Below are 26,357 nucleotides of genomic sequence, written 5' to 3'. Positions count from 1 at the left end.
TTGGTCCACCAGAGTGCATATACACTGTTCAAAGTCTGGGCATGAAACCTTTTCTAATTCTAGCAGCGGGATCTTTCATTTCTTGGAACTGTTGTGCCTCTAATGGGTACCCCCAAACATGCTGGTTTTCTCTGTCAGTCTCAAATGATCACCTACTGAGGACAGCCTCCCTGTTTTCATTTATCTATCTATCTATCAGTAAGCTGTTAAGCATTTGGCAAAGTGCTAAAGAAATACTTGTTTGAGTAACAGTAATTTAAAAATTATAATTGTGACTATTGTTTATGTGGGTTTGTTGGGCAATTAAATGCAGAATAAAATGTAGAAAAACTGTTTACATCTCACCTTTGTCTTTAGAATGTCATTTTGATTTCTGAGGCTAGGATTACCTATGATTGAGGTTCACCATTAAGAAGACCATCCATTGGTCATACTTCTGAAGGTCTTCGATCCTTTTTTCCTTTTGTGATACTGGGTTTTGAACTCAGGAGTGTTCTACCTCCAACTCACAACCTCAGGTCTATTTTTTTTTTTTTGCGGATCTGGGGATGGAACCCAGGGGCATTTGACCTCCGAGCTACACCCCCTGCCCTAATTTTTATTCTTTATTTTGAAACCGGGTCTCACTGAGTTGCAGATGACCTCACTAAGTAGCTGAGGCTGTCCGTGAACCGTGATCCTCCAGGTCTCAGCCTCCTGAATGCTGGGATTACAAGCTTGTGCCACCACACCCGGCTATTTTATATTTTATTTTATTTTTTTTGTGGTTCTTTTTTTTTTTATTGGTGCACTGTATTCATACATCTTAGTGGGATACAAACTTTTGTAGACATACATGCACACATCGCCCAGTCAGCCCCCACCCGATCCCCACCCCATTCTCTCCCCATCCCTCCTTCCCATGCTTGGCTTAGTGGTTGACATCTAGTATTATAGCAATTTATCAAAAATTAAAAATGATAATCTCACATAACAGTTTCATTTGTCTGATACCAAGCTTTTGATGACTTAAAGATAACATTTCAATATTTCTTTTTGCTTTCTTTCTTACCAGAGAATATTTTTTTTCTATTTTTTTTAGGTGAAACTATCATATATTTATATATTAATTTTTCAGAAAAAAAATCTATCCTAATATGGAATATGGACTCTAGATACCCAAAACGATCTTGAAAAAGAACAAAGCTAGAAGATATATATTTTCTGATTTTAAACCATATAAAGTTACAATAATTAAAACAGTGTAGTACTGTTCTAAAGGCAGATATATAAACCATTGGACATAAAACCTCACAACATTGAAATTGGCAGTGATTTCTTGGATATGATTTCAATGGCACAGGCAACAGAAGAGTATACAAACTCCCTAAAAAATAAAAAAAATTTGTATATCCAAAGACAATGTAAACAGAGTTAAAAGTTACTAATAGAATTGGATAAAATATTTCCAAATGCTATATCTGAAGGTATATTAATATTCCAACTAGAAATCCTAAAAATTAACAATAATAAAAGCAAACAATACAATTTAGAAATAGGTAAAAGACTAACATAATTAATGTATCTCCACAGATAACCAATCTTAGTTGTCTGTTGGATGGAAACTCTTGTTTCTCTGGTTCTGGTGTGTGTTACCTATTTCTTCTTTGTAGTTAATCTCTTTGAGTATTTTCTCTAGCGCTGGTTTTGAAGACATAAATTCCTTCAGTTTCTGTTTGTCATGGAAGCTTCTTATTTCCCCATCTAATTTGATAGAAAGTTTTGCTGGATAGGAAATTTTTGGCTGGAAGTTGTTTTCTTTCAGAGTTTGGAATATGTTACTCCAAGCCCTTCTGGCTCTCATGACTTGGTTTGGGAAGTCTGGAGTGATTCTAATTGGTTTGCCTCTGAATGTCACTTGTCCCTTTGTTTTTGTTGCCTTTAAGATTCTCTGCTTGGCTTCCACATTGGTCATTTTGACAATTATGTGGCGTGAGGATCCTCTTCTCGGATCCTGTCTAAAGGGAGTTCTATAAGTTTCCTGGATCTGTGTATCAACCTTTTGCTCTATGTTTGCTATTACTTCCTTGAAGAGATTGTTGATCTCTTTGGTTTCACTTTCTTTTCCCTCCTCTATTCCAATTATTCTTAGGTTAGCTCTCTTAAAATGGGCCCATATTTCTTCAATGTCAGATTCCTGCTGTCGGATATTTTTTTCTAGATTAGAAACTATGCGTTCATTTTTGGAATGATCATCTTCTAAGAGCGAGATTCTGTTCTCCATGTGTTCTAATCGGTTGTTTGTGCTTTGAATTGAGGCCTTTACTTCATTAATTGCATCCTTTATCTCTTTTTGGCTCTCTCTGAGTTCTTTTCGAAGCACCTCTATTATTTCTACAGTTATTTTCCTGATTTGATCTTCTAGAAATCTCTGATTTTCTGTTTTATTGGGTTCTGATGTTGTGGGGTTGTGGGCATTCATTGCTCCAGTGTTATTCCTCTTTCCCATGATTTCGGAAGTTTGTGCCTTCTCTGGGTTCTTCCCTTGGGTCACTATGACTTCACTTAAGGTGCTCTGGATCTCGAGTCAGTAGTATCTCAGACCCCACTACTCCTTTACTGGGTTGTATCACAGAGTCTCCAACCCAGGGAGTCGATAGAGGCTGCTTTAAGCTATGGGGGTGCCAGGTTGCACGTTCTCCTATGGTGTGATATTTCTGCCACTGCCACTCCCCCACTAGGTCAAGTCCCAGGGAGTACATTACTGGGATTTCTCCGCTGTGGCCCGCAATTTGACTCACTGTTCTTGAGTATGCAGACGTAGCTGTACTGGACTCGGTGAATTCGCTGTTGCTGCCGCCGGTGGCAATATGGCGCCGCTGCTACGCCCTCTGCCGTGAGGCTGGTGTATTTCTTCTTTGTTTTGAGTTCCACTCTGAGTCCCTGCAGCGTGTGCTGAGCTCAGCCACTGGGAGCTTTAGATTTTACCTGCGCCGAGAAATCCCGCCTGGCTGTTTCACAGCGGCTCACCTTGGCTTGCTGTAGCCGTCTGGTGAACTCGCCGCTGCCGCCAGCAGTAGAGGGCTGCTGCCGCGTCCTCGGGCGTGAGGCCGGTGTATCTCCTCTGTGGCTCTGAGCTCTGTTCTCAGTCCGCTTTCTCTCTGGAGCCTGGTGATTTTTTTGTTTCTCTGATGATGGTGTTTTCTGGCTATGAAAGGTGCTGATTTTGTGGTAATGGAGATTGGTTGTTAGCAGGGCTCTTAAGCCCCGCTTTTCTCGGTCGCATCTTCCCCGAAGCCCCTATATTTTATTTTGAAACAAAGTCTTGCTAAATTGCTGAGGGCCTTGCTAAGTTGCTGAGGCTGGCCTTGAACCTGTGACCCTCCTATCTCCGTTTCCTAAGCGCTAAGATTACAGCTGTGTGCCACCAAATGCAGCCTGGGCCTTTGATTTTTATTAGATGCTTTTAGGATTAGGCCCCTTTGAAGGGTATTAGGATAATGGAAGCAATGAAAGTGTGATTGTGGCTTAAGGAGGAGATAGTGAACCATTACTAAGTATACATAGAAGCACCTTCCCAATAACATTGTTTTCTTGAAATATGATTTAATATCTATAACATTTTTGGGAAAAGAATTAATTAAGGAAGACATACTATCATTGTAACTTCCTGTTTTAATTTTCTGATTTGAAACACCTTAGAAACATTTATTTCTCTAATTATAGAAATGATGGTCATAACAAGTCAGCTAACTGGTGGTTTTTTTTTTTTTTTTTTTTTTTTGGTGGTACTGGGGTTCCTGGTAGCCCTTCTACCTCTGGGCTACACTCCCAGACCTATTATATATATATATTTTTAATTTGGAAACATTGTCTTTTAAGCCAGTGAGACTGGCTCCAGAACCAGTGCAATCCTCCTGTCTCCGCCTCCCAAGCCCGGGGATTACAAACATGCGCCACCACGCCTGGCAGCTAACTGGTGTTCTAGATTTTATTTTGTAGAATTATTGAACTTTAGATTATTTTGGGAATTGAATCCAGATTATTTAGCTTTTTTTGGGGGGGGTGGTACTGGTGTTTCTGGAAACCCTTCTACCTCTGGGCTATACTCCCAGACCTATTTTTTTATAATTTTTTTTGGAAACAGGGTCTCTTAAGCCAGCAAGGCTGGCTTTGAACCTGCGTGATCCTCCTGTCTCTGCCTCCCAAGCGCCGGGATTACAATTGTGCACCACCACGCCTGGCCAGACTTAACTTTTTATTTTCAAAATATACTTTGAGCCGGGTATGGTGGTGCAAGCTTGTAATCCTTGTGCTTGGGAGGCGGAGACAGGATTATGCAGGTTTGAAGCCAGCCTCGCTGGTTTAAGAGACCCTTTTTCCAAATTAAAAAAAAAAAAAGTAGGAGTGTAGCCTGGAGGTAGAAGGTTTTTCAGGAACCCCAGTACCACCAAAAAAAAAAAAAAAAAAAAAATTATATATGTGTGTGTGTGTATGTGTGTGTGTGTGTACACACACACATGCAAATACACACACATACACACACACACTTTGAAATTGCCGCATGGAAGATAGAATAAGACTTGTGGTTTTTGATAACTAGTAGTATGTGGCCTTTAAAAAATATTGAAAGAGTTTCAACAAGTGGTGCTGGGATAACGGGCTGTCCATTTGTAGAAAGATGGAACTGCATCCTTACTTCTCACATGAACAGAAATCAGCTTGAGATGGATCAAAGACTTAGACCAGAGACTGTGAAGTTATTAGAGGAGGGCATAGACTCAATACTCCAACATATAGGCACAGGCAGTAACTTTCTCAACAAGACCTCCAAAGCGCAGGAATTAAAGCAAGAATTAACAAGTAGAATGGCATCAAACTAAAAAGTTTATTTTTATCAAAAGAAACCACCAAGAACCGAAAGAGAAAGCCTACAGAATGGGAGAAGATCTTTACCAGCCACAATTTTGATAGAGGGCTAATATCCAGAATATACAAAGAGCTCAAAAGATTCCACACTAGCAAAACAAATAACCCAATCAAGAAATGGGCAACTGAATTGAATAGACACTTCACAAAAGAAGAGATACAAAATGACCAATAGATACATGAAAAGATGTTCAACATCATTAGCAATCAGGGAAATGTAAACCAAAACTACGCTGAGATTCCATCTAACCCTAATCAGAGTGGCAAATGTAATGAAATCAAATAACAACAAATGCTGGTGAGGATGTGGGGAAAGAGGAACTCTTTTACACTGTTGGGAGTGCAAACTAGTTCAGCCACTATGGAGATCAGTGTGGAGATTCCTTAGAAAAGTGGAAATAGATCCCCATATGATCTAGCTATACCACTCCGGGGTAATTTTCCAAAGTGCTTGAAATCAGAGAACTACAGTAACATATGCATACCCATGTTCATAGCAGCACAATTCATAATAGCAAAAATATGGAACCAACCTAGTTCTCCATCAACAGATGAATGGATTGCAAAATTATGGGAAATGCACACAATGCAATTCTATTCAGCTATAAAAAAGAATAAAATAGCATTCGCAAGAATATGGAAAGATCTGGAGAACATTATGTTAAGTAAGATTAGTCAAGCACAGAAAGAGAAGGGACATATGTTTCCTCTAATATGCTCAAACTAGGGAGTAGTGGTAATACCAGAGGGACTCCAGATCATGGAGGGGAAATCTCAGCAAATATAGAATGGAAGGATAGGAGAGGAAGAAGGCTGGAATTAATTGAGGAGCTACATCCGAATATGTGTTAAAAGTATAGATATAGCATGGTTAACCTGGGCACTCATTGTTGGGAGGGGGAGAAGGGGAGCGGGGGAGGGGGAGAGGGCACCAAGCAGCACAGTGTAAATGTATACCATTTTCAATATGTTCCACATATAAATAAAATAAAATATGAAGAAATAAACCACAAAAATATAAAAGCATATTGAAAGAGTAACATCAAGTATGAGGGGATTATTAAGTCTTTACAGGAAACTTAACCTGAAGAACATGACATGTCACTGTTTAGAATATGAAAGTATGAAAAAATTTAAAAATTCTCTGTGCTTTATGACTGGGCACAGTGGAGCATATCTGTAATACCAGTACTTGGAAGGATGAAACAGGAGGTTCACAAGCTTAAGGCATGCCTGGGAAACTTAGTGAGACCCTGTCTCAAAATAACTAAAAAAGGGCTAGAGTATAGCTCAATGGTAGAGCAATACACACACACACACACACACACACACACACACACACACACACGCACGCATGCACACACACCCACTATTAATTTATCCTGAATTTTTATTTATTCTGCACATTTTTCCTTATGTTTTGCGTCTTAAAATATTTAGATTTTATTTTTATTTTCTAATTCAGTTTTTCTTTACTAATGTATAAACTTCCTTTAGAGATTTTGCAGTATAAATTTGATGGTGGGAAAAGATCTTGTATATTTGAGAATTTTCTTTATTTTACTTTGTTTTCAAAAGACAGTTTTGCTAGATACACAAATCCTGTTCAACAGTGATGCTTTCTCAACATTCTACTCCAAAATATAGAACTGTACCTTCAGGAAGCCAGGTGTGGTGGTGCATGCTTGTAATCCCAGTACTTGGGAGGCTGAGACAGAAAGATCATAGGTTCACAGCCAGCCTCAGCTACTTAGGTCCTCTGAAACTTAGTGAGACCCTGTTTCAAAATAAAGAATAAAAAGAGCACAAGAGGGGTGTAGCTCTGTGGTAGAAGGCCCCTGGGTTCCACTCCCAGTACCACAAAACAAACTAACAAACTCTGTCTTTAGGCTCTGATTGCTAAGAAACCTTTATCAGTCTAATTATAATCCTAGAAATCTCTTACATGTTTCTCTGGCAAATTTTTATTTAGCTGTGCTGGAGACTGAACCAGGATTTCATGAATCCTAGGCAAATTCTTGACCACTGAGCTATATCCGCAGCTGATCTTTGCTATTTTTATTTTATTTTATTTTTGGTACTGGGTTTGGAACTTGGGCACTCTACCTCAGAGCAACACTCCCAGCTCTATTTTATTTTTATTTTGAAACAAGGTCTCACTGAGTTGCAAAGAGCCTCACTAAGTAGCTTAGGCTGTCCACAAACCATGATCTTCCTATCTCAGCCTCCCAAATGCTGGTATGTTGTAGTCATACATCTAATTGGATACAAGATGGTGGAGGCATGCAAGCAAAAGCCGGGTGTGTTGGCACAGGCTTGTAATCCCAGCATTTGGGAGATAGAATGCCCCTGGGTTCCGTGCTAGTACTGCAAAACAAACAAACCCAAGTTAACTCATTTAAAAAAATTTAAAAATAATAAAATACCTCATTTAAGCCAGACATGCTGGCACATGCTTGTAATTCCAGTACTTGGAACACTGAGACAGGAGCATCACAGGTTCAAAGCCAGTCTTGGCAGCCTAGCAAGGCTCTCAGCAACCTACTGAGACCCTATTTCCAAATAAGAAATAAAATCATGTTATGGGTGTAGCTTGGAGTTAGAATGCCTCTGGGTTCAAAGCCCAGTACCAAAATAGATAAAATTAAATACCTCATTTGAATATGGTTTTTTTTTTTGCTTTCTTATAAAGCCTTTAAAGATGTATGTATTGCTTCTGATTTTTTTTTTGTTGGCCTTATCTCTGATTCTTTCTCTATATGTATCATTTGTTGTGACATTTTTATAATCAGATATACGAGTGTAGATACTTTCCCTCTATTTAGAACCCCATTTAGAGCTTTTACTAAACTGAATTGGACTATTAGATTATAGGCCTATTCTCAGCTTTCCAGTTTATTAATTTTAATGCAACTGATGAGGTAACTACTGTTATCCCCAGTTTGTAGATGAGGAAAGTGAGAAACTTGTTCATGGGCGCTTGTTTACTCTGTACTGTTCATCATGGAGGTAAGTATGTAGAACCATGTAGTCACTGTGTTGAGGGAAAAAGATGTTTTGGGGTATGTTTATCTGTTTTATCTTAGGACAGCTTGCTTTTTCCTGATACTGTGCTCTGTGGAGATATGAATCAAGAGATAGCTGATCATAGCTTTGGTCCTGAGTTGTTTTACACAGGACCTGGATTGTCTAAAGCCGATAAAGCCACTAAATCTAATGGTATAAAGTCCAGTTAGATTTTCCAGTTTAACAGTTTAATACAAAACTGCAACCACACTATTCGTTTAATTTTCTTAAGTCACGATATTTTTAATTGTCTGATCCTGCATGGAGAAAGACTGTTGGAAAACAATTGGGCGACATTCTGGAAAATTTTGTGATTCTGACTCAAAGTAATACCCATTAATTTTTTTTTTTTAAACTGGGTAATGAACCCGGGGACATTCTACCTCTGAGCTACACTCCAAGCCCTATTTTCTTTTTTATTTTGAAACAGGGTCTGTAAGTTGCTGATGGGTTTCACCAATTGCTAATGTTGACTACCAACCTGCCATCCTCCTGGCTCAGCATTCTAAGTACTGGAATTACAGGCTGCACCACCACACCTGGCTCCATTGATTTTTTTTTTTTTTTTAGGAGGCCTTTTATACTAAATCATGCATTGCTATTAACATTGATGTGCCACTATTTGGAATTATTGGTCTTATTGTTTAATGGGTAGGAAATTTCAGTTTGGGAGCATGAGAAAGTATTGTTGTTGGATGATGTTGATAGTTTGGTTACAAAACAACTTAAATGTATTTAATGCCAATGAATTTTACACTTTAAAATTTTAAATTTCATTACAGATATTTTGTATAATAAGGGAAAATTTTTAATAGAAACCAATTGTTTCATGTAGTCCTGTGTATGTGAGTGTGTAGCTTTGTGTGCTTTTGGATTGTATTGAATGACATAAGCTACCAGCACACAAAGAGGTGTGGGACTTGGCTCAGGGAGCCACTTCCATTGTGGTAACTTAAGATGGCTGACTCTCGCCAGGCTGTCTGGTTTCATGTACCAGCTCCACTGCTTCTTTGCTGTGTGACCGTGGATAAGTTTTTCTGCCTCTCTGGCTATGGTTTCCTCATTGTGAAGTAGAGATGATGATAGTACTTGTTTCATGGGATTATGGTAAAGCTTAAGTGAGATATAAATAAAAAATGCTTAAAGCACCTCTCATATAGCAAGTGCTAAATGGATGAGGCACCTAGACATGGGTTCTGAATGATATTACTGATATAAATACATCTGCAAGTGGAAACATAAATATTTATGTTTTTTTTTTAAGGTAAAAGAAATAGGAGATTACTTTAAACAACATCTTTTACAATCCAGGCACAGAGGAGCATTTGAACTGGCTTACACTGGTTTTGTGAAACTCACTGAAATACTAAACAGGTAAAACAAATATCCTTTTGTGCAGGTTTTTAAAAGACTAAATGGACAAACCACGTGCTTGTAGTAGAATTTAGTTGTGTCTCTCGATGGTGAAAAGAATAAAAACTTGGTTGGCTACAAAACTCTTGGAAGAAAGAGTTTTCTTAGGTTTCATTGTATGATTTACTACAGATGATGGAGTGAAACGTCCAAACCAAGTTGCTCTCTCATTAAAAGGTGATTTGAAGCAAACTCAAAGGTTTTGCTAAAAATAGCTTTGAAATTACTATTTCTTTTCATTGAACAAAATGAATGTTTTGTCTGTTTGAAAATTATTTGGCATTTGAAGTAAAATAAGCCCTGGAGTTTTTTGGATTTGTATGTATTACAGACAGAAAAGCACTCACAGATTTTGTCTTTTTCTTTGTAATTTTGTTTTACAGAAAATTTTCAAAATAACAGTAGGCAAAACAAAAAGTATAAAAGATTTTTTTTTCTTACCTGGAAAAATACCTAGATTTCATACATTTAACCAAATGTATATTTTTTAACATTATAGGTGCTGGAAATGTCATTCATTCATATAATAGATTTCCTCCACAGAGCTTGTGAGGAAACCTTAAATTACTTAATGACTAAGTGTTCATGGCAAGTGTTCTCTAAATAAAAGGTAGTATTTTCCAGGAAAACATTTCTTTTGCCTGGAAATTTTTTGAAATGAAGCAGAGTTCTGCCAGCTTTGTAGCTTCAGCAAACATTTTATTTTGAGCTAAGACTTCTACTCCTTGGATATTTTTGAAACTTTTTTTTCACACTCTTGGTAAAAACATTTATAACACATCTCAGCAGTTATGGGCTGCACAGAACACCTTTAAATGATACTTTTATAATGTCCCTGACATTAAGCTGCTGGTCTTGAAAATATTTTATCTTTTCAAACTCTTTGTTTCTAGCATACACCTAACTTATTAATAATTTTTTACATGGTACAAATACTCCAGTTCCTCCAAATCACTTAACCAGTTTATATTGGATGTTTGCTGAGAACTGGGTACTGTGTTTAGTTTGGAGAGTATAATACTTATTTTTAAGACCTAGTCTCTTTATTAAAGAGCTTATAGTTTAGTTTGATAAATAATCAGGGATGAAATTTAAAATACTTAACAAAAGGTGTGCCATGGGCACTGATTGGCTAAAACAGCACCTGGTATTACAGTATGTGTGGATGTGTGTTGGCTGCATAGCACTTGGAAAATAACACCAACATATTTGATCAAGATAAAACTGCCAGGCTGGGCGTGGTAGCATTCAGGAGGCGGAGATCTGAGGATCGTGGTTGGTGGACAGCCTCAGCTACTTAGCGAGGCCCTTTGCAACTCAGTGAGACCCTGTTTCAAAAAGATAAAAATACTGAAATATAGGGCTGGAGATGTAGCTCGGAGGTAGAATGCCCCTGGGATCCATCCCCAGTACTGAAGGAAAAAAAAAAGAAAAAAAAAGATAAAACTGCCAAATTTTGGGTGGAATTGACAAATCCTGTCAGAATAGCAGAGACAGAAAGTAACAAAGATAGGCTGGTCAGCCTTCACAGAGGAGGTGGAATATGTGCTTGTGATTGAGTACACGGGAGCCGAGCGTGGTGATGCATGCTCGCAATCCCCATACGTAGGAGGCTAAGGCAGGAGTATCACAGGTTCACAGCCAGCCTCGGCAACTTGTGAGGGCCTCTACAACTTAGTGAGACCCTGTTTTAGAATAAAGAATAATATAGGCTCAGAGGTAGAATGACCCTGGGTTCCATCCTGAGGCCCGCCATGAACCTACAAAGTACATGGGAGAGGAAAGACGGAAATGTTGAAAGTTCAGAGACAGAATCAGCATGGCTTATTGTTAGGTGAGCAAGTAAACCAGTCATCCTGTAGTGCTGCTGCTACTGCTACTGCTGGTAGTTTTGATAGGATGTACCTTACAACTGGGAGGACCGAGGCCAAATTATGGAGAACCTTGAGAGCAGATTTGTTAGAGAGACATCAAAAATTTTTTTTGCTGGGTGTGGTGGCACACACTTGTAATCCCTGTGCTTTGGAGCAGAGACAGGAGGATTGTGCATGTTCAAAGGCAGCCGTGCTGGCTTAAGAGACCCTGTTTCCAAATAAAAAAGTATAAAATAAGTCTGGGAGTGTAGCCCAGAGGTAGAAGGGTTTCCAGGAACCCCAGTACCACAAAAAAAAAAAAAAAAAAAAAAAAAGAAAGAAAGAAAAAGAAAAAAACAAAGAAACTTTTAAATCTGAGGTTGATCGCAGTGTCATAGAAGAGTAACAATAACCAACAACATAAACTTTTAGTTTTGTGTACATGCATTTCATTTATTGGATGTGAGATTGTACAAAGGTTAACCTCTATAGTTTCTGATCTCTTTATTTCTAAAGTAAGGGAGAGAGTATTTACCCTCCTGACAGGTGTCTCTGGCTTTGTGTGGATCACATAAAATATGTATTTATGAAAACTTTTTGCATTATAGAATTTTCCCCAGATGTAAAATATTGAGATTGGTATTGGTTATGGAATTAATGTGTAAAAGTAGTTTTTGGCTGGAAGTGTTAGGTTAAATTGGGATGAGGAGAGCCCGGGTTCAGTATAATAATCTACACCTGAGGTGATGAGGGCTTCTATGATGATGGCTTTGAAAATGGAGAAAAAGATGTGATGTTTCAGTTAACATTGGGCCTCATGTAGTAAAAACTCCACACATGACACATTGAATGATTAAAGGAAAGCCGTGGATACGTATCATTACATATCATGATTTTGTGCATCATGAATTAGGGCAAGGCTCAGCTGGGCGATTCTTTCTCCTGGGACATTTAGTTGTTGGTACTCACTTGGCCCATAAGCTGGTTAGAAAGGATCTAGATCAGTTGTGCTCACATTTATGGCACCTTGGTGGGGACAACTAAAGTACTGGGTCAGGTTGTGCCTATGTGTGGCCTTTTACTCCCATGGAAGTCTCAGGTAGCTACATTTAGTATTTGGCAGCAGGCTTTCTTAGGTTTAGGAATAATTCAAGAGAACCAGACAGAAGCTGTATGATCCTCCTTTACCTGGCCTGGGAATTCTCCTAGCATTGCTTTAGTCACATTCTGTTGGTTAGAAGTAAGTTTGTAGGGCAGGCTGGCTGCAGCTCACCTTTTGATGGCATAGTGGCAAGATCATGTTGTAGAAGTATATGTGGGTGGGAGATACTGTGATGGCCATCTTTGAGAAATATATCCTCTGCTTAGCCATGGGCATGTGAATGATGGAGGTCACCAGGGAGCCTGTGAATGCTCTCCGATTTTAGGTTCTAGTGACCAGAAAAGTGGGATTGAGCCTGACGTGGTTGTACACACTTGTAATCCCAGTACTTGAGAGGCTGAGACAGGAGGATCGCAGGTTCATAGCCAGCCTCAGCTACTTAGTGAGGCCCTGTTTCAAAACACAGAATAATAAATAGGGCTGGGGGTATAACTCAGAGGTAGAATGCTCCAGGGTTCAATCCCCATTAACACACACACACACACACACACACACACACACACACACACAGAGAGAGAGAGAGAGAGAGAGAGAGAGACACTGAGGTAACAAAGAAGGGAAGCTTTGACTTTGTTCTTAAGGAATGTAGTTATTGGTTTGATAAAGGTAAATAAGTTTGTTTTGTATATGAGTGTGAAATAATGATATGATAGAAATATTTAAGTTAGCTATTGGTGATGTAGCAGAAATGAAGATGTGGATTTGTGAGTTGTTCCCTAGGTATTTGTTACTAGGATTGAAATCTTTAGGGCAGAGCATAAAATGAGAAAAGAGCAGAGGACCAAGACTGAGGCTCCTGAACTGCTGTGTTGATATAGTTGAAGGCATTCCAGAAAATGAAATGGGGGCATGAGGGAAGGCCCAGTGCTTGGTATCTCAGCCCACCCAATCCACTTTAAAGATCTTCTCATGGCTGTCACTGTTGGCTTTTAACCAAACCCTTATGAGTTCTTAGCTATTGCTTCCAAACCAAGTGGTTCTTTATCCCCCTTGGAGATATTTCAAATCTGCTGAACACAATGTTTCACACAGAACATCTTTACAGTGTGTGTGGCTTTCTTTTGTTTGGTTTTTATTTTTAAAAGAAAATTTGTTTCTCTTGGACTCCTTATAGAAGTTTTTATAAGCTCTTAAACTATGAAAAATTTGTTTAGGCATACAACATTTAAAAATTTTGCAAAGAATAAATCTGGGTGTTCACAGAAATGGAGGCCAACTGCTGGCCACCTCTTGAACTACAGCTGTGTTAAAGGAAGGAAACACTTAAAGAGATTAATGGATAAATAACTGAACAGTTAAACATTAGCTATATTGTTTAAATTGGTTTTAATAGGATTATTCAAAATGTCTTCAAAAGTAAACTGATTTGACTATTAGACAATCACTTAAGAATAAATAAGAATGGGAGACCCTACTCTTTTTTTCTGGGAATTTGTTTTTTTCTTTCTGGTACTGGGAATGGAACCCAGGGGCTTTCTACCTCTGAGTTACACCCCCCCAGCCCTATTTTTTTATTCTTTATTTTGAAACAATGTCTCACTGAGTTGCAAAGGACCTCACTAAGTAGCTGAGGGTCTGCAACCAGGATCCTCTTGTCTCAGCCTCCCAAATGCTGGGGTTACAAGCATGCACCACTATGTCAGCTGTCTGGGAATTTTTTAAGACAATATTTGTACACATGCAAATAATATATACAGTTAAGTTTCTGTAATTTGATTTTCTTACATAGTGTTTTTTATTTAGAATTTGAAGAATTATTCATATTTTCTTTAAAAAGCATAATTATCTGCCTGTGTATAATTAGCTGCTTAAGTATTTGACTAAAGTAATTAAGTACATTAAAGTTATGACTCTAAATTCAAATTTTGATAAAATTTATAATTTCTTTTTTTTTTTTTCCTTTTTCTCTTTCTTTTTTTCTTATGGTACTAGGGATTAAACCGAGGGGCAGTCTCTAACTCTGAGGTACCCAGCCCAATTTTTATTTTTTATTTTGAGACAGGGTTTCACTAGGTAGATGAGAGTCTCACTACTTGCTGAGCATGTCTTCAAACTTAGGATCCTCCTGTCTCAGCCTCCAAGTACTAGTATCACAGTCATGCACCACCATGCCCGGCTTGTTTGTTTTCTGTGACCTTAGAGTTGAATTTCTTCACTCAATTAAAATGAACAGAATCCTAAGCCGGGTGTGGTGGCGCACGCTTCTAATCCCCACTCCTGGGAGGCAGAGACAGGAGGATCACGCAGGTTCGAAGTCAGCCGTGCTGGCTTAAGAGACCCTGTTTCCAAATAAAAGATATAAAATAGGTCTGGGAGTGTAGCCCGGAGGTAGAAGGGCTTCCAGGAACCCCAGTACCACCAAAAATAAAATAAAATAAAATAAAATAAAATAAAATAAAATAAAATAAAATAAACAGAATCCTAAACAAGGGTGTTGGTAGTGTAGCTTTCATTTTTCCAACCATATTTAAAAGCTTAATTATAGGTGGGCAGAATTATTGACTGTAGATAGTTCTGAGTCTAGAAAGGATGTTTGTGAGTGCTAGTACTGACTCAAGGATATCAGCAATTGTGGTGGGCAGAAGTAATTTGAAATTTAAATGTATGTACTAAATTTTACCTACTAATTATAGCTGCCATGATTCAGATTCAACAGAAAACCTTCTAGGAACAATGGAGAAACAGTAGTGAAAGAATAATTTCTCTTTTGTATCTGGAGAGTGAAAGACCATGTCTCCAAAGAAAACGCAAGTGAACAAGAAATAAATGTTGACTGTTAAGATATGCATTTTGGGGGGTGAAAATCATTCAACTCTGTGTGTGTGTGTGTGTGTGTGTGTGTGTGTGTGTGTGTGTGTGTGTGCGCTTTATTGGGAATTTAATCCAGGGGTGTTCTATTTCTAAGTTACACCCCCAGCCCTATTTTATCTTTGATTTTGAAAGAGGGTCTTACTGAGTTGTGTAGGGAGCCTCTTTAAGTTGCTGAGGCTAGCTCTGAACTTGTGATCCTCCTATCTCAGCCTCCCAAGTACTGGGATTACAGTCATGTGCTACTGTGTACCTGGCTTCATTCAGCTCTTAGTAGAAGAATGTATAATCTTATCTAAACTTTGATTCACATTTTGCTTGACATGTGTCTAAAGAAGACACTTATTTTTCACTGAAAGTCTATAAATTTTATTCTAAATATTAATAAGTAAAGAGTAATAAGTTTTGAGCTTCTTTGGGGGACATATGAATTCTTCATAGAAAAATCCTGCTGATTTACCTATTCCACAGTGAATTAAAAGGATTTGGGGGAAAATAAGATGTCTTAATGTTTATAAGTCATTGTGTCTTTGGTGTATGATTTGTTAGTGGCTCTTGAATTTTTATACTTAAGTCTGCTCCTATAGTGGAGTAAAGTATTACATTCTATCTGAAAATTTGTATACTGTTTTATAGTCCTCATAATGATACTTTTGTCATTTAGACACCAGAGCACAGGAACCTTGTTCTCAATGAGTAACCTCTGTCCTTGCTTTTTATTGACCTCTTAGAGGTTTTAATATTAAGTGCTTACCTCCTTGATCTCAGGGAAATTATATTAAATATTATAAACTAACTGTCCGGCACCTCCTTCCACCCACTTTTCATCTGCCGTATCTTGCTTTTCTGCAGCCCTCTGGTTGGTAACTCAGTTTGGATTTGGTCATTGTTCTCATTGCCTGTGCCTGCAGCTGAGGCTTCAGAATTGCCCTCTGATGATTTAGCCTGAAGTAAACCTCAGCAGTACTAGGTGGTGGTGAGGGAGGCTAAGATTGTTCTTACTTATTAATGTAGCTTCCTCACTGGGTCTCATTGGGTAAATCACTTTTCAGGCATGAAAGTTTCTCCATGCTTCAGGGTTATGTTCCTTTTTAAAAATGTGCTGCACACGCATACAGCTTTCTCGCACACATCTGTCAGTGTTTAGTTTAATTGAAATAATAAACTTGATTCCTGAAATAATAAACACAGTACTTCACAGAAGAATGGAGTGGTGAATTTAGCTTATGAAATAATTGGAAATCGGAAAAATGTCTTAAGTTAGGAAAAGTGACTATACTGAAAGAGGTTGAGGCACTAAAGATAGCATTTTTCACTTAATAAGAATGAACAAGTAATATAATTAAAGAGAAGTCACCAAAATTTTTTCTGGGTTACTATGTAGGTGGATGGATAAAGCCATTGGAAAAGTACTTTGTAGTGCTTGCTTCGGCAGCACATACACTAAAATTGGAACGATACAGAGAAGATTAGCATGGCCCCTGCACAAGGATGACATGCAAGTTCATGAAGCGTTCCATATTTTTTTTACCACTTCTGGGTATCTACCCCCAAGAAAGAAACCAAACTACCAAGCTAATGCATGTGTATCTATGTTCATAGCTGCACAATTCACCATAGCCAAATTATGGAATCAGCCAAGATGTCCATCAAAAGATGAATGGATTACACAACTGTGGGATATGTACACAATGGAATTTTACTCAGCCATCAAAAAAAAAAAAAAAAAAACCAAACAAAACTCAGTTACATCATTTTCAGGGAAATGGATGGACCTGGAGGACATTATGCTAAGTGAGATTAGTCAGTCACAAAAAATAAGAAATCAGATGCTTTCCCTAATATGTGAGAGTTAGGGAGAAATGGGTCATAGGAGGAACTCTAGATGAAAAAGGAAATCCTATAGAGGAGCAAACAAGGCAACCTAAAGGAGGAGAAAGAAGGGGGGAAGAGGAAAATCTCTAAAACACACAATGTACTTAAACATATGGAAGTCAACCACAAAGCCAAGCAAGGGAGGGAGGGACGGGGAGGGAAGGGGGTGGGAATTGGGTAGGGATTAAATCAGTGATGTGCACATGTATGTACACACAAGTTTTTTACCCCAATATGATGTATGAATATAATGCACCAATAAAAATAAAAATAAAAAAAGTACTTTGTAGTCAGGGAATCTGATTTATTGGCACAATTTAGTCTAATGACCAATTAGTGGGGGATACAGCATATGTAATTTGATTTCAGTGTGTGGGCTGTAGGCTTATCTTAGGATGCTTATCCAGTATGAGTGAGATAGCTCTGTGGATAGAAGTTGGACTAACCTGTTTATGGAACAATAATTTGCTTCAGTGATCTGCTTAAGACAACGCAAAGGCCTGAATGCTAGCTATAGCTTGGTCTGTTACTTTAGTAGAGGCTCAGCCCATACTACTTCGCATAGGAAAACAACAAAACTGTCTACCTCTTTCCCTTCAGTACTTATTTTTTTTTTAAAATTTTGACCCCTTCTTGATTTTGATGAGGAAAACCAGAGTGATTGGGTTGCTGCCCCCTGCACCCCCACAATGTATAGGGGAAAATATATGAACCTATGAATATAAGTGCTCTGCTACTAGCTTGTCAACAAATAGGAAAATGTTTTACTTTGTTGGGATTCTGTTATCTTTAGATAGAAGAAGAGAGTTCAGCTTTCTGAGCTGCTTTCAGCCCTGATTATTCCACCCATACAATGCTACCTTCCAGTTTCTTTTTCTTCCTTTTTTTTTTTTTTTTTTTGTGGTACTGGGAATGGAACCCAGGGGCAGTCTACCTCTGAGTGACACCCTCAGCACAATTTTTTTTTCTTTATTTTGAAACAGGGTCTCATTGAGTTGCAAAGGGCCTCACTAAGTATGAGGCTGGCTTCGAACCTGCACAATCCTCCTGTCTCAGCCTCTCAAATGCTGGGATTGCAAGCGTGTGCCACCACGCCCAGCTTACCTTCTAGTTTCTGATTGGGAAAATCTGGGGGTTTTGGGTGTGAAAGATTGCAGGAGGTTGGATAATTTTATTAAGCTTCCTTTTAAGGCTGGCAAACTGATCTCATAAGAGTATTTTGTGTATTACTAATATTTGACGTTAATGAGTTGTGAATGATGAACCTTGGACCCCTCATAAGAAACTTACCATTTTCTCAGAGGCAGAAGACTCTGGGTATATTGTATTCTTCTGAAAGAATAGTCGAGACAGAAAAGCCTTCAGACAAAGAGGATGTCTGCTTTTTTAGTGGAGAGGCAGCCACTGAAAGCAGGATTTTGGAATTCCCCGTGTCTGTAGTTAGTGACTGCGTAGAGTTGGCAAAGAACCCAGGTCTGCTTCCTCACTCAAGAGCCTTTTCCTTTTCCCTTTTTTTTTCCCTTTGGTACTGGGGTTCCTGGAAGCCCTTCTACCTCCGGGCTACACTTCCAGACCTGTTTTTTATACTTTTTTATTTGGAAACAGAGTCTCTTAAGCCAGCACAGCTGGCTTTGAACCAGTATGATCCTCCTGTCTCCGCCTCCCAAGTGCGGGGATTATAAGCGTGCGCCACCACGCCCGGCTACCTTTCCCTTTTTCTCACTGGCCCCTGGACTGTGTGATGAGGAACCAAAACAAACAGCTAGAGTGTGTTGCATTGTTCTTGGGTGTCTCGCCTCGTCCCAGTTTTACCTCTCAAGTTCTTTCTTATCATATATACTAGCAACTCTTGAGGTTTGAAATTGCTGCCTTATAAAGTAGTCTTTCCTTGCTGGGGAGTACACAGAAAGTTCATTGAATAGCTAGAACTCTAGATTAGGGTACTACATTTGAATAGACATAGTGACCTTATCGTTGAGAAGTCTTAAAGTTTCAGCCCCTCTTTTCTATTCCTGGCTTTTCAGTTGTGTACCTACTGGAAAGCACAGCTGATGTGCAGCAGCTGGCACCAAACCTGATTGGCCCCGATAGAACCATCAACAACAGATTTCTTGAACATCTGCTATGTGCCAGATGCATGTTTGATGAGCTCTCTTTGGCCATTGAGGGTGTGATGTCATAGGCCAGAGTTACTGTGAACCTGGGGACAATTACTAGGGTCTAAATTTAGGGATGAAGCCATATGTAGGGCCATAATGAGGTGTTAGAGGAACATTCTCATCAGGAGCTTTGGGTACTTAATATTTTAGAATCATTGTCTTCTCTGTAATAATAGCTCAGAGAACAATACCTTACTGATTTTTAAAGCATTTCTACAATGATTTTAAACACTGAGAAATGAAGTGATTTGTTCATAGCCACTCAACTAGGTGACAGAACCAGCACTAACACCCAAATGTTTTTCTGGAACTTCTTAGAGATGAGCAGTTAAACAGAAATTTTCCCATCACCCGCTCTCTATGAGGGATTGTAACAGGTAGGCACAGTAGAGGTACAATAATAGTAAGACATGGACCTTGATTCTTACAGGAACTTCTAGCCTAGTATTTTAATTGTTGGGATTAGAAAAGTGAGTTAGAGGATTTATTGGGCAGAAATTAAACAAAGGTCTATTTGTTGAACAGCTGTCTGTCACAGGTGATAGGAAGAATAATTAATGCCATTAACTAAAAAGCAAGGTTAAGAGGAAGTGTTCCATGGGAGGCAGGATAAGGCTGTAGATGTGTGGGGCACTGCCCAGGGGTATAGCATACAGTTGGGAATACAGTTCAAGAGATTGGAGGATTCAGAGTTGGAGGTAGGGTTTCTTAAGTATCCCCCAATTTTCTAGTACTAGAATTCTAGCATTCTGAAAAGCTCTTAGTAGTCCCAGGAAAAGAGAGACAGTTGGTCACTCTGGCTGGAGGTATATATTTGAAAGCCAAATAAGAAATATTTGAAGCCACTGGCTTAGATGGACATTTCCTGAAGAGCCCCAGGGGAGAAAGAAAAAGGTTATAACCTTGTATTAAATGTTTTATCTATTGCTAAAATTCAGAAACGGTGGTCATTTGCAATGTGGTTTCTACCCCATGTTCACAAATGTTAGTTAAGTGACACTTTTCATTAATTTGAACTATACTTGGTTTTGAACCCTTTACCTGGTTTTGTTCTTGAATCCTGGGTGGGAGGATTATTTCTTGAGGCAGTCATTAGGCTTCCAGAGCTCCTTTTGATAGGTTCCTTGGAAATTTCAGTACAAATATATTAATGTGAGCACTGTGAACTTGGGATGAAGTGATATGCTGAATGTGATTATACATGATTCAGGAAGCTGAGGAGCTGCATCACCTGCTACCTATGGTGCCTCTTGTCATAAAGAAACACTTGTTTATGCTTTCTTTTTCTTTGTCAGCATGGTTTATTAGAATGATGTTCCCAGTGCAGTTGGTCAGTTATAGGCCATTAATTTATTCAACAAATATTTTTTTAGCTCTCTGTTGGGTACCACCCTGTGTTAGGTGCTGGGAATAGAGAAATGGAAAGGACACAGTGAGTCCCTGATAATCATGGGACACAGAAAGTCCCAAGAAACTATCAGAGAGCAGTATGTATTTTGATGTGATAATGTTTGGTGGCAAGGAAAAGTCTATCTTTCTTCTTAGACTAAAGTAATATTTAATCTTAGTCTTGAATGATGAGAAGGAGCAGCTTGCTGGGAGGAGCTTTCCAAACAAGAGAAATAGCTAGTGCAGAAACCTGTAGGTATTGCCGGGCGTTGTGGCGCACGCTTGTAATCCCCGCGCTTGGGAGGCTGAGACAGGAGGATCATACAGGTTTGAAGCCAGCCTCAGCTACTTAGTGAGGCTCTCAGCAACTTAGTGAGACCCTGTTTCCAAATAAAGTATAAAATGGGTCTGGGAGTGTAGCCCGGAAGTAGAAAGCCTCTGGGTTCCACCCCCAGTACCACCAAAAAAAAAAAAAAAAAAAAAGAAAAAAAAAAAAAAAGAAACCTGTAGGTATTAAAGAGTAAAGTGGGATAAGATGAAGTTGAATGAGGTTCTCCAAATGTATAGGGCTTTGTGAGCCAGGATTAGAGTTTGGATTTTCTGCTCCCTGGAAATCTTCTTTTCCTCTTCCTCCTCCTCCTCCTCCTCCTCCTCCTCCTCCTCCTCCTCCTCCTCCTCCTCCTCCTCCTCCCTCACTTCTTCCTACAGTCACATGGATATAAAATTAAAAAGTATCTTTAGAATTGTTCAAACATTCATTTTGTGGTACTGGGGATATAACCCAGGGGCATTCTAATTCTACCTCTTAGCTACACCTCTATTTTATTATTTATAAAAGAATACTTGTCTCAGCCTCCCAAGTACTAGGTTTACAAGCATGTACTACCACACCGGCTGCAAGATAATTCTTAAAAATAATATACTGTGATAATAAATCTCAAAGTCACATGAAAATGCTTTCTAAATTTTATGCTGCTTGGAATTTTCATTTGGTTGCTCTGTTCCTAGTGTATAGTATACTGCAGTGTAGCTACTAGGTGCTTTATAGATCTTTTTTAAAAATGAAGATTGATATTGACTGAAGTAACAGAGAGTTGTTAGTATCTTTCAGTAAGCCAGATCAAGTCAAATGTATAATTTTGAACAGGCTTCTTGAAGTAATGACTTTTTATTAAGCAAGAACTTTGGTGTCAATGTACATTTTAATTATCTCTCTGCCACTCATTCTCTTTGTAACTTTGGGCAAATATCCTTCCCCTACACACACACACACACACACACACACACACACACACACACACAATTTTTGTGTAAAATAGTTGGACATACTTGAAGATATAGTGAAAACTATAATCAGCAGTTGTATAGCTTCAATGTCAACACCTGGAGGAAGAGCATTCAAATCAGAGAGAATGTCAGGTACAAAACTCCTGAGAGGCATAGACTGAGGATACTGAAGGAACATTGGTATGTCACATATATATTGATTTGAGCAAGGGAAAGAATTGTAGAAAATGGACTCATAGATATATTGGGAATTAGATGTTATGTTTGGATTTTTGCTATTTCTGAGTAAATTGGGGAGGCAGTGGAATGTATGGAAAGACAGTTGTTGAGGATAAATCATATTGCAGTGGCTGAAATACCAGGTAGGAGATTAAAATATAACTTTGATTCAAGAAAGAAATGGTGATGCTTGGGGAATGGTAGAGTCAGTAAAAAGTGATCAGAGTAAGATATAATTGGAAAGTAAAACACAGAAGGTATGTAGATGGATTAGATTTGATATTTTGGAGAAAGGATGACTCCACAGTCCTTGACCCAAGTCCCTGAAGATAAATTTGTTATTTACTTTTTAGATTGGGGGAGACCATTGGTGGAGCAGGTATCTGGAGGGGGAGTTCAGGAGTTTAGTATGGAACATGTCAAATTTGACATGTCTGGTAGACAGCCCAGTGAGACTACTCTGTGTTTACTTAACTCTATGGACGTACATCCTTTTGAGTTTCTTTAGTGAAGGCCTCAGGGAGATACACCTATATTTGGTGCAGTATCTCCATCTTGCCTCCACTTTTGAATGTAGTTTAATGGAGCATAGAATTTGGTTGACAGTTATTTCCTTTAGTGTTTTGTTCAAGATATGTCTTTTACCAATAAGAAATTTTTGTTGGTATAACTGATATTTTTATAGTACCATATTCTTTAAATTTCCTGTGGCTTGTAAGGTTTTATTTTCCTTAGTCACAATTTCAATATACTATCTAGGTATTATTTACTTGGAGTAAGTACTTGGAATGTATTGTGAATCTGAAGCCTTCTGACTTCTTCCAATAGTGAAAATTTTAAGAATGTCTTCCCATTTTTTTGAGTATTTCAATCCCAATAGTTATTCTTTTCCCCAGAACTTCTATTAGACTTAATGTTGGATTCTCTTAAACTATCATTTGTATATACACACATTTGTATATATGCATTACATTTTTATCATTCCATCTACTATTTGGGGTGAACTTAACAGAAAACTCTCTTCCATGTCACTAGAATTAGTCATTATTTGGAAAGCACACTTTCATTCATGATAGTTCTAATATCCTTATTTTTATAAATACCTGTTCTTATTACAGAACTGTTTATTTTTCAAAAGGTTTTGCTCTTATAAAGAACTTATTTTTTTGGTTATCTTTTGAGTATACTAAAATAAAAAATTAAATTGAGGATGTAGCTTGGTGGTAGAGTGACCCTGAGCTCAATTTCCAGTAGCACACTTAAACACACACACACACACACACACACACACACACACACACTTTTGATATGGAGTGAATTTGTGTTCTAATTGTTGATTTTAAGATTGTCTTAATATAATTTTTATTTTTACATTTTGAATTTTTGTTTCCTAGCTACGATTGGAAACCTTTTATTTGTTTACTTATGCTTTCTTTTGGCTCATTTTTTCATTTGGGAAACTAAATTAGTAGCATTTTATTCATCCCAGCCTCTCTCCCACTGCCAGTGATATGGGGGATATCACAGATCTAATAGTCATTGAGTTAGTAATCAGCCTGGTCCAGTCTCCCTGTGTCCCTGATAAGCTATAGCCTCAGGCTTTCCTAGTAGCCCCTTTCATGGGAGAGGAAGACACTCTAATTCCCTTTTTTCTGGGAAAAAGGCAAGTTACCTCACAAAAACTGACTTCATGGCCACCACTGTTGCTGTGCTGTTTTGTGATGTCACCCAGCTAGTCTCTCATATCAGCACACCCACTGCTTTGTGTTTCCAATCAGTGTGATCCAGATGATTATCTTGTTTTTCAACTCAGCCGGTTTTAGTGTTTCTATTTGTATATTGGGGAAATTATTAACATATGTCATGTGGGTGGGGTGTCTTGTCAAAATATAAAACAACTAGCTGTTCAATATTATAAGTGCCATTGAAACTGTTTAGAACTTGCATTTTTTATAATCATGGTTAATAATTTTAGGAAATGACTATTATGAACCTAATAAACATGTTACAAGAATCACCTAATTTTTTTATAGTTTGGTTTTAATGGTACATTATAGTCTCACATCATAATGTAAATCATGTTGACAATGATATACATGCACACAGCACTTGGGCACCCTGCACTCCGCCTCTCCATTTTTCCTCCTTCCCAATAGAGTAGTACTTAGATATATGTATACACAGTCAATGGTATTATTTCCATGAGTGAAATTATTTCTTTCCCTTCGCTTGGACCACCTCCCTGGCTCCACTGAGGTTTCTTCTTCATTATCTGGAGTCCTTCTTGTATCCTAATTACTCCATAGCTTGAGTGTATTAGAGAAAACATAGGACCCTTTACTTTCTGTGATTGGCTAGTCTCAATCAACATAATGTTCTCCAGGTCCTTCCATTTTCTTGCAAATGACTTCATTTTCTTCTTCTTTATTAGTTGAGTATAATTCCATTGTGTGTATTTCCCATAATTTTGTAATCCATTCATCTGTTGATGGATACCTACATTGTTTCCATAATTTGGCTCTTGTGAATTGCACTGTTATGAATGTGGGTATGAATATATCAGTGTGGTTCTCTAGTTTCAATTTCTTTGGAAAAATACCCAGGAGTGATATAGCCAGATCATATGGTGAGTCCATTCCCAGTTTTCTAAGAAATCTCTGCACTGATCTCTATAGTGGCTGAACTAGTTTGCAATTCCACCAACAGTGTAGAAGAATTACTATTTCCCCACATTCTCACCAATATTTATTGTTTGGTTTTTGATGATTGCCATTCTGATTGGGGTTAGATGGCATCTCAGTGTAATTTTGATTTTCATCTCCCTGATTGCTTATGATGTTGACCATTTTTTTCATTTGTATCTCTTCTTTTGTGAAATGTTTATTCAATTCAGTTGCTCATTTCTTGATTGGAGTTTTTTTTAGTGTAAAGTCTTTTAATTTTTTTGTATATTCTAGATATCAGTCCTCTGTCAGAGGGATAGCTGGCAAAGATTCCCATTCCATGGGTTTTCTCTTTATAGTCAACTGATTTAATCCTCCAAGCTACCTTTATTTGATGGAAGAGGCAAGTTAGAAATAAGAGGTTTTATAACTTACCTCGGATCATAGAGTTATTAAGTTCCAGAGAAAAATTCTAAATCTGATAACTTGGCTCTATAGTCACTGTTTTTTTTTTTTTTTTTTTTTTTTTTTTTTTTTTTTGGTGGTGGTACTGGGGTTCCTGGAAGTCCTTCTACCTCTGGGCTACAGTCCCAGACCTATTTTTACATTTTTATTTGGAAACAGGGTCTCCTAAGCCAGCGCGCACGGCTGGCTTCGAACCTGCGCGATCCTCCTGTCTCTGCCTCCCAAGCGCGGGGATTACAAGCGTGTGCCACCACGCCCCGCCATAGTCAGTGTTTTTAACCACTGTAATATACTGTATCTCATTTGTTGTTGGGGAAAAATAATACTTTCTCAAGGATTTGTTTGTTACACGGATGAAGTAAGGTCATATTTGAAAAGCGTAATGTTGATCTGACATAGAGTAAACTCAATAAATGTTTTTCTTTCCTTTGTAGCAGGATATATGTAACATATATTTTTGATATATATATATATATGTGTATGGAACAAAAATATGTATATAACAAATTCATCTCTAGTATGATACTGTGAGTTGGTTTTGTTTAAACTACAGTATGCTTCATTTTATCAAAAAGGGTAGGAGTTGTGTTAATGGACAAAATTCTCTCCTATGGCTCTGGGGATTGGGGCACTTCCCTGGGGGAGATGGAAAGCTAGAAAACAAAAGAATCAGAGAAACAGGATCCAGTGGCAAAGTCCAAATTGGAAACCAGACAATTAAAAGATTCTGTAAAAAAGCTTGTTTGATCTGGGGGATTTCCAGAGCAAAACAAGAAGGTCTGGATTAGATGGTAAGAGTTAGTGCCTTGAGCATTTCCCAGAACTCTTGGGGTTCCTGGGTCTTCAGCAGTAGGCAGAGAGGGCTCTTTTGAGGGCACTTTGCCAGCCTTGCCCTTGTAAAACATTCTTTTGGCCTTTGTTTTTAAATTCCTCAATTAACAAGGAGCATTTGGTCCTTAGTGTGCAATACTCAAGGCAATAAATAGGCCTGGCCAAGTGCTTACAGTTAAAATAGCCAAGAATCTAAAACAAGGAAATGGCCTCTGGGACTTAGGCTATTTTCCCTATTGATACTCCTCTCCTACTTCTT

At 38.3% G+C, this 26,357-nt stretch overlaps 1 protein-coding gene across 1 annotated transcript in view; it reads left to right on the top strand.

Annotated features, from left to right (window-relative positions):
- THADA (THADA armadillo repeat containing) overlaps positions 1-26,357 on the top strand; it is a gene marked incomplete at both ends in the record, with an annotated part of 379,586 nt that overhangs the window by 55,665 nt on the left and 297,564 nt on the right. The window contains one exon of the mRNA XM_080711248.1: positions 9,239-9,348. Within this exon, the coding sequence (XP_080567374.1) occupies positions 9,239-9,348 (110 nt within the window). The remainder of the gene's footprint in view (positions 1-9,238; positions 9,349-26,357) is intronic.

This window comes from Muscardinus avellanarius (genome assembly GCF_963383645.1).
Source record: "Muscardinus avellanarius genome assembly, chromosome: 15".
In the NCBI taxonomy this organism is placed as follows: domain Eukaryota; kingdom Metazoa; phylum Chordata; class Mammalia; order Rodentia; family Gliridae; genus Muscardinus; species Muscardinus avellanarius.
This window is presented reverse-complemented; position numbering and strand designations above follow the sequence as displayed.